The 9,625-nt window shown below is 35.3% G+C and overlaps 1 protein-coding gene across 6 annotated transcripts in view; it reads left to right on the forward strand.

The window, feature by feature from the left end:
• Nucleotides 1–9,625, forward strand: part of ANKRD12 (ankyrin repeat domain 12) — a 152,124-nt gene that overhangs the window by 81,511 nt on the left and 60,988 nt on the right. For 5 of the 6 annotated variants that reach the window (XM_027766498.1, XM_027766499.1, XM_006164020.3 and 2 more), the window contains 2 exons: nucleotides 1,444–1,586; nucleotides 5,545–5,692. In XM_027766498.1, coding sequence (XP_027622299.1) covers nucleotides 1,444–1,586; nucleotides 5,545–5,692 — 291 coding nt within the window. Of the gene's footprint in view, nucleotides 1–1,443; nucleotides 1,587–5,544; nucleotides 5,693–9,625 lie in introns of those variants that run through there. The other variant, XM_027766500.1, reaches the window with a different exon arrangement.

Consider the following 9,625-nt stretch of genomic DNA (forward strand, 5'->3'; position numbering starts at 1 on the left):
TTTAAAGAATGAGACTTAAAATGTACATTCTAGGGGAAAATTTGACATTATCAGAAAATTTAAAAATACACTTTCTATTATATCTGACAATTTCACTTCTTTGGATTTATTTTAAATATTTAATGATGGATGTACATGAGCATTCATTGTAAGGATACATTGTTGTAGCATTGTTTCTGATATTTTAAAACTAGCAGTCATCAAAATCCCCAGTAGTAGAAGTTTATTTAAATTAATCATGGTACATTCAGTCACTACAATATTGTATTATAGAAAAGTGTGATGACAACTTGGAGAATTATTTTTTCACTTTAGCAAATAGAGTAAGCAACTTAAACATTACCCATCCAAAGTTCGTCTATTTTGGCATGGGGAGTATGGAAACCTAGTAGGTATACTGGATTCTTTAATTTTATATGGGTGGTAGGATTATGGGCAGTGCTTTTTTTCTTCTACTTTTTAATGTTTTATGAGCATGTAACTTTTTATTACAAAAGTAATTAAAATGAGAAGTTTCTTTTAGTTTACGTATTAATCCCAAGGGACAAGATAGTTACATGCAGAGATAAAACATGCTCTGCAAGGCAATCCCACTTGGGAAAGCTCCTATTTCATGTCCATCGACCTCCCAGAGTGTGCCAGGCACAACTTACCTGTGGTTAGGACTAGCTGAAAGCTAGAGTTACATCACAATGTCGGGACCCTTTTGGGAGTACTTCTCTCACTTTCTCTCACTTTCTTGCTCATGGGGAAAAAAATAAAAAGAATATTAAGTATTAAGCCCAGAAAATATTGTATCAACTTAACAGGAAAAAAGCCATTAGAATGCCAGCCAGGGGGTTGGGGTAGCTGGATCCTGCATGATTGACTGTATATTTGAGTTCCTGCCTGGTGACTTGGAGGACATGCTGGGCACATTTGTCTCTGTGCCCAAAATCTTGAGAGGAGAATGAAGAAGAAGGGATTGCAATGTGGCCATCCCTCCTGGGGGGTGATTTCTCACTTTCCCTTTCAGTCTCTGTCTCCAACAAGTGCCCACACCGTGTAGCAATCTAAAAATAAATAAATAAATTTATTAAGCATAGGGATTTTTGTTTACTGAATGTCTGTATAAAATCTTAATAATATTTTGCTTCCTTTTTCTTTTCCCGTAGTTCAGATAATTATTATAAGTTATACTACATTTATATGTATTAGTTAAACTTAAATAATTAATACTTGCATCAGGTAATTTAGCCTCAATAGAAGTACACTATCTTGAAAGAAACTTTTGTAAAATTAATGTTCTAAGATACTTATTTTCAGTAGCTTCTTCATCACTCTTTTTTCCTTTTGCACCATGTGCTATTTAGAATTGGTATGTCAGACATAGGTATGTGTATGAAAAGCATATATCTTGAATTAGTGCAAGTGAAACGTGTTAAATTAACATTCTGACTTTAGGTTGGACGCCACTGCATGAAGCTTGCAATGTTGGATATTATGATATTGCTAAGATACTCATAGCAGCTGGAGCAGATGTTAACACACAAGGATTAGATGATGACACTCCACTCCATGATTCTGCTAGTAGTGGGCACAGAGATGTAAGTATGATAGAAAAATCAGTTATGTGCATTTTCAAAATATAAATTCAACCCAGAGTAATTCTTAATCATATGATCTTTTGTCATATTTCCTGCATTTCTTGATCAACTTCTGTGTATTGTGGCTTTCACTTTTCTACCTCTGACTGCTATAGTCAAATTTAGCATAATCTTTTTCATAAAATATCCATTTAATTTGATAATTGTGTGAACATTTTGGCAAGGATTTTATTTGAAGGCATTCTCTCATCAGACTACATACATGTAGGGGTTAGAGTAGATTTTACTTACAATTAAAAATTCAGTATTACTCTGCAAATCTTTTAAAAAGAATTTTACTTTAGTTGAGACAAAAACGGAATTTGGAAGTAAGGTAGATATCTCTAGCTTGGCCAGTTTTCCTAGCTGTGCACTTCATTCCTCTGAACTCTTAGTACTTCATCTTTAACTTATATAATAAGTAATACCCAAAGGGGATATATTTTGAAGGATAAAATGACACTGCATATAAACACACCTCTGTTTCTAAAATGCTACAGAAATGTCATTGGTAAAAGATTTAAAAGCTACCTTTACATTGTCTTTTTTTCAAATACACCCAAATCTCTTAGAAACAAATTTAGAAATTAAAATTGCCACCTTTCTCATTTAGATTTTTCTATAAGCTATTTTCCCATGTTTCTCAAGTTTTAATTTGGATCGAAGCAAAATGTTAGCTTATAAATACTGTTTTTCCTAAACTGGTCTTTGCTTATCATTGGCCCATTCTTTCCTCTCTGTTCCCTTGGCAATCTGCACATTCCTATATGTTAGTACCTACTAGTATATTTTTTTAATGATGTACTTATCAGCACCACGTTTCTTGCACTAGACTGTGCATATCATCCGTAAAGACATTGTGTTGTTTTCTCTTCACTCTGGAACTGCTGGTCACGTAAGAAATGCTTAATAAACTTGTCATAGATGCATTCGTAGGTAGAGCAATAATAAACAATTGAATGAATAACTGAAGATGGGCAGAATGCTAGTTTTAATCCATCCTGACAAAAGATAAGTTACATGGCCCTTTCCTCTGAGTTTGTATCAGAAACAGTTTTACTTTCTGACTACTGCTGTACCTGTTGCCCACTTTTTAAAAACATTGGTAGTTCACCAAAAGTGAATAATATTCTTTTAAATGTGATATATAAAGATTTCCTAATTTCTAAGTGTAATTTTAAGGAATTATGCCTTTTATGACTAAGACATGTTTCTGTGAGTACCAATTTCTAAATATGCTCATAGCTGCAAAATATTTCCAGAGGCTGACCTTTGGGTTCATGTACTTATAAGGACTCAGACACTGTTTCCAGTCTGTTTCCAGAGGGAGATTGGCGTGCCATTTTCAAGAGACCTTTGCTTTTCCTCCTACCAACATGCCTACAACAGTAGGAGTCACAATTCAAGAGCTATTGAGAGCTGTTTTCTCCTTGTTCTTTTGCTTGCGCCTAAAGAGGAGGAACATGAGAGCTACCAACAACTCTCATTCTGTATATCAGTACCATGTGTTATGAGCCTCTACCAAAGAATTGGATTTCTTGAGTAATAGTCAGAACTCCAGCCATTCATAAAGCATTTCTTTTTTTTTTTTTAGAGAGAGAGATTTTTGCTATAGTGCATTTGCATTCAGCAAAGAGATGGAGAGAGAAAAACTGAGGAAATCACCCACCAAGGGGGTTGACCATGCCACAGTCTCTTCTCCTCTATTCTTTTCTCAGGACTTTGGGCATACACTCATACATGCCTAGTGTAAGTTTCACTTCACACAAATCACTTGGTCCAGGACTTGAACCACAGTCGGCGTGTAGGAGTCCTTAACCACTATACTACCTGCTGGCCTCCCATTTTTTATTTATTAAATAAATGCTTATTTAATTTTATTATTTTAATTTGCTATAGGGTATGTGTACTTACCAGAGAGAGAGAGAAAGTGAGAAAGCAAGTTGCCAGTTCTGGGACTCAAACCACACTCAGCCATGTGAGAGTCCAACACCTTAATCATTGTGTCACCTGCTGGCCCCCTCATAAAGCATTTTTAAAGCAGGAGAGCAGGAAGATGGTCATTCTGTAGCAACTCCTAAATTATTTAGTGTAAAATAGGATTAGCATAGTTTAGTCATAACCTAATCTTTGACCTACTGTTTTTAAGTGTATAATACTTCATAGTACACATTGTTTATGCTGGTCTTATTTCTAGTTCCATTTTAGATGCCCTCTCATTTTTTGATACATCTATTTTATTGCATATTTTAAGCAACTTTAAGTTGCCTTATATGTTTTCCAGAATAAGTAATTATTTCTGTATGAAGATGAAAGTAATTTATTATTTATCTATAAAATTTTGATATTTTTGTGTTAGTTTTTGAACCAGCTGCACCTGACTCATAGGCATATAATAAATATTTTATTACTTTCTGATGGAGATAGAAAGCATTCAGTATTTTCTAGTTCTAGGACTCTAGTGTAAAGAAATAAGCCTAAAAATGAAGAAATTTCAACTCATAAAGATGTTCAGTACAATATTATTTGTAATATTTTTTTTTTTACTTTTTAAATTTCTAGAATTTGGTAAAAGGAATTTTTTTTCTTTAGTTTTTGCTATAGGGTGTGTGCACTCGTCAGGGCGGAGAGGTAAGAAATCAGTCCCCAGGTGAGATGGCCATGCTGTTATCCATTCTCCTCTAGTCTCCTCTTGGGATTTTGGGCACACAGATGTGCCTGGCATGATTTTCAAGTTACCAAGTGTGGGATTCAAATCACACAGCCAGCCATGTGAGGTCTAGTGCCTTAACCTCTATGTAACCTGCTGGCCCAAGTTAACAGAAAATTTAGACCTTTACAGATTATAGAGGAGCTATTTCCTAGAACTGACAGTTGCATGGTTGCAGATAGAAGAGTGAAGGCCAATTATAAGTCAAGGAGCAAAAGTAAACATGTTTTCAGGAGTTTCACTGAGAAAAAAAGGAATATTTGGTTGGAGGAGTGGGATATATGTTTGAAATTTTGTTGTTTTATCTGTATTTCTTTACTTCTGTATTTTATTTCATCAGTCTCTTTTTTGGGTGAAAGAGACATGAACTGGAAAGGTTAGCTTTCAGAAAGCCAATCAAAAAGAGGTTAAAAATATAGAAAGGATAGAGGATAATTAAAAAAAGAGAGAGAGAGAGAAATGAAATGATGACTAACTGGGCAGACCCTCATTTTGTGGACCCTGAAACATATATTGGGTTGTTGAAAAAGTCATGATACATTTTTGCCTAGAAAAAATACATCATGACTTTTCCAACAACTCAATGTAAGTGTATATGTAATTATATAATTTGGTAGTGAAGGAGAGGGTCTCTTTGAAAAAAATCTTCAAGTACTAAGTACAAAATTAGATATATGCACTTAGAAAGGACTCATGAAATGATAGACCTTGAAATTTAAGCTTCATTAGTTCTGAGTAAATTCACAAGAGTTAATAATAGTTAAATTCCTGGGAGATGGGGAAGAGAGTAAAATGAAGATATTAGCATTAAACAGAAGGGAAATAACTTTAAGAATCCTTTAGAATATAAATTTCAAGAGGCCAGAGAACTTATTTTTTCTTGTTTATTGATTTATCAGCAGAACTTGGATTACTTAATAAGGGGCACATCATAAAAATTTGTTGACTTTATGATGAAACAAGAAAAATGAGAGAAATAGCTCAGTTTAAATTTCAAGGAGGAAATTTTTTTATAGTAGATAAGATCATCAGATGGGGAATATCAATGAAAATGGAACTTGAAGAAGATAGTAATTTTAGAATATACACTGAGCAATAGATGCAGAGTAGATGAGGTAGCTCTTAGAATGCTGTTAGTGTTAACCGAGAGAATGGTTGAAATAATACGATCCATGGAAGGACTAAATTTTCCTGCTATTTAATTTGCAGATAGTGAAGCTGTTACTTCGTCATGGTGGAAATCCATTTCAAGCTAATAAACATGGAGAGCGTCCAGTGGATGTAGCAGAAACGGAGGAGTTGGAGTTGCTGCTGAAAAGAGAGGTGCCTTTGTCAGATGATGATGAGAGTTATACAGGTTTGTTTCAGATAATCTATATTCAGGCATTTTTTGATATATTTAATAGAATATCCTAAGTTGGCTTAAAATACTTAAACTATTTGGATAATTTAGAAGAATGCTAGCTACTTATTGTTAGACTCATGCTTAACTACCTAGCTAAGAGTGGTGCGGTTAGTAACTTGCGTATTTTACACATACCCTAACCCATGTGAATGGAATCATTGTGCTGATATCATTTTTGTGAAATTCCCATAAGTTGCTGAACTATTTCTTTTTTATATTCAAGCCTACTATATATTCTGTCCCTATGTACAGCTAACATCACTGATACCCTGACTTCTTTTTATTCTGTTAAGAATTATAGAACTGCAAGGGCAGGCAGGTGATGTGGTGGTTAAAGGTGCTGGATTCCTACGTGGCCAAATGTGATTCAGTCCAGACCTGGCGCCTTGCTTTCTCGCTTTCACTTTTTCTCTTTCTCTGGTCAAATTTAAAAAATAATAATAATAATAACAACAACAACAAATGGAATTAAATAAATAATTCTCTAAAAAAATTATAGAGCTACTAAAAAAAACAAAACCCTTCATGTCTTTTCCTAGTGTTAATGAGTTATCTTTGCATTTTACTTCTGGGATTTAGGTTGTTAAACTCTGGTTATTGTTGCAAGGACGGAACAATTTCTTTACATACATTTTTTAAAAATAAAGATCAGAGGTTCAACAGATAGCGTAATGGTTACATCGCTGGACTTCCATGTAGTCAACTGCAGTTTGAGTCCCAGACCCAGTGGCGTAAAACACTCTGGGCATGTGTGCATATGTGCCCAAAATCCTGAGAGGAAAATGGAGGAGAAGGGATTGCAGTGTGGTCATCCTCCCAGGAAGTGATTTCTCACTTTCTGTCTCTATCTCTCCAGCGAGTGCACGTTCCCTATAGTAAAAATCTCTTAAAAAAAAAAAAAAAAGAAAAAAGAAAAAGATCTGATAGAATATTTTTAAAAACTTGCAGTGTAGGAGAGGCTGGCATGGTGGTTAAGGCAAGGACTCCCACATGGGTTACCACAGTTCAAGTCCAGGACCTGGCGACTTGCTTGCTTGCTCTTGCTCTCTCTCTCTCTGGTCAAATTAAAAAAAAAATTTAAATAATAAAATGATTTTTTTTTTTTATTTTTAGAACTGTTTCATCTATCTATTTATCTATCTATCTTTCTTTCTTTCTTCCCTTATTTATTTTAATTTGAGCAGAGATGAGCAGAATGAAAGTGAGAGAGGTGGGGGAGTGAGAAAGCAAGCCAGGTCTGGGACTTGAACTGTGTCGGCCATGTGGCAATTCAGTGCCCTTAACCACCACGCCACTTGCCAGCCCCTATAAAATAATTCTTTAAAAACACTTGCAGTGTAGTTGGAGTTAAGACATAAACAATTGAAAGTATACTAGAAAAAATTTCTGTGTTGGGCTAGTAGGTGACACGGAGGTTAAGGCATCTGGGTCCTACATGGCTTACTGCATGGTTCGAGTCTCAGACCCAATGGCTTAAAAATCATGCCAGGCTTGTTTGCATGCCTAAAACCATAAGAGGAGAATGAAAGAGAAGGAATTGTGGTGTGGACATCTACTTTGAGGGGTGATTTCTGATCACACCCACCTCCATCTTTTTGTCAAGTACACATACCCTATAGCAAAACTTAAAAAAAACCTTCTATGTTGAAGAAAATCTTCTCTGTACAGTTTGGAGGAATATTCAGTATAGTTTAGACAACAGTTAATGAAAATGAATTTCATTAATCTCGTAAATGGCCATGTTTTCACAGAATCTTTAAGAATCCCTGTAAGTAATTGGGCAATGTTACCTTTATGTTACTTTACATATGAGGGAATAAAAACCAAATCATACCCATTTAATTCAGTCATTGCTAGAAGGCAGTAGGACATCATCTGTAATTTTTAAGGCAAAAAGTTCTACCCTTATATCTAAATTGAAAGGCAGCTGAAAGAATACACCTTTGGGACCAGTTAGCGTAATGGCTATGTCGCTGGACTCCCATGTAGTCGACTGTGGTTCGTGTCCCGGACCCCGGTGACTTAAAACTCACGCCGGGCACGTGTGCATGTGTGCCCAAGATCCAGAGAGGAGAATGGAGGAGAAGGGATTGCGGCATGGCCACCCCTGGGGAGTGACTTCTCGCTTTCTGTCTCTCTGTCTGTCTCTGTTTGGCGAGCACACGCACCCTATAGCGAAAACCTCTCCAAAGAAAAAAAAAAGAATACACCTTTTTAGTAGAACGTTTTTTTTTTGCTTGTTGAACAAAATTAATTATAAAAATACTTCAAGTAAGAAATGATGCTATAGTGTGAATAAAAGACTAAAGAAGTCATGGAATAAAAATTCTGGTGTAACCACTGGCTACAAAAGAGTGTTTAAATACCTGTAGTAAATACTGTCAAATTGACTTTAAGGTCATACTTTAAAGGGAAAATTTTTTAAACAAAACAATCTGAAATTTAAATGCCATGTTAAACTACTAACATTTGAGATGGGGAAATGACAATAAAAATGTAGTAAACCCATGTTTCAAACAGGAAATGTTAAATGATAACCATTTTTCTGCGATAGTTGGAAAAAAAAAGAATGCTTTTGAAAACAGAAAAGCAAGAATTACAGTATTAATATTAGATAAAGAAGAATTAAAGTGAAAGATACTACATGAATAAGAATAATTTTGTGATAATAAAGGACTTATGATACAAAGCAAAGATAAAACATTATTGCTCTCTTAAAACATGAGGTAACACTATCAAAATATTTAAAGCAAAAGTTGTTAGAAACAAGACAAAACTGACAAAAACACAGTACTAATAGGAAACTTTTAATGGACTTTCCAGCATATACAGTGAAAATCTCAAAACTGAGAAGATTGTATACATAACCTAGTACTTACAAAGTGAGGCAGATTTGTGATATATTTAGTATAAATTCATAGCTGTCATCATTAAACTTTGTAAGAATGAAAATAAATGAACTCGGGAGATCAGAAAGAGGAAGAAAAAACAAGATTCAAAGAGAAAAACAACATTAATGTAGAGCAAAATGTAATGATAAAAACAAGTTTTCTACATATAAGAAAACAAGTCTTTTAATATTTTTATACAAAATAAAGGAAAGAAACTAAGTTGGTTATCTGTCAAGATCAACCACACAGACAAATGTCTAGCAAATCTAATCAAGGAAAAACAAGTTTCATAAACATCACTGGGGGGGAAGAAAATGGATGCAGGTACAAAATATAAAATTATTTTTGGACTCTAACAGATCTTACCAAAAAAAATTAAAAACTTAAATGATAAGTACACAAACCCAAACAGAACAGAGACAGAGAATGGGCTGAGAGGGAGTCTCAGATGGAGAGAGAGATGAAAGGAAGATTGAGAAGCAGAGAGGCAGGTGCAAGTACAAATCGCCATGCTGTTCCAACTCATCTAAACATATAAAAAAAACCATAAAGACTTGCTTTTTGATGAGGCCAGTAAAATCCTTATTTTTAATTCTCAGAAAGGAGTCCCGCAAATGAAAACTCGAAAGCTATTTCTGGTGTAACATAGCACCTAGCACACACGTATTCAATAAAAACTGCCCTATAAAGTTGGTAAATATATTTTTTAAAAATCACGGTCAGAGGGACCAGCAGTTAGCGTAATGGCTATGTCGCTGGACCGCCCACGTAGTCAACCGCGGTTCGCGTCCCAGACCCGGTGGCTTAAAACTCACGCCGGGCGCGTGTGCATGCGTGCCCAAGATCCCGAGAGGAGAACAGAGGAGAAGGGACTGCGGCGTGGCCATCCCCCCGGGGGGTGATTTCTCACTTTCTGTCTCTCTGTGTCTCTCTCTCTGTCTGGTGAGTGCACGCGCCCTATAGCAAAAACTTCTCAAAAAAAAAAAAAATCACG

The sequence above is a fragment of the Tupaia chinensis genome, unplaced genomic scaffold, assembly GCF_000334495.1.
Source record: "Tupaia chinensis unplaced genomic scaffold, TupChi_1.0 Scaffold143584_1, whole genome shotgun sequence".
Classification (NCBI taxonomy): Eukaryota; Metazoa; Chordata; class Mammalia; order Scandentia; family Tupaiidae; genus Tupaia; species Tupaia belangeri.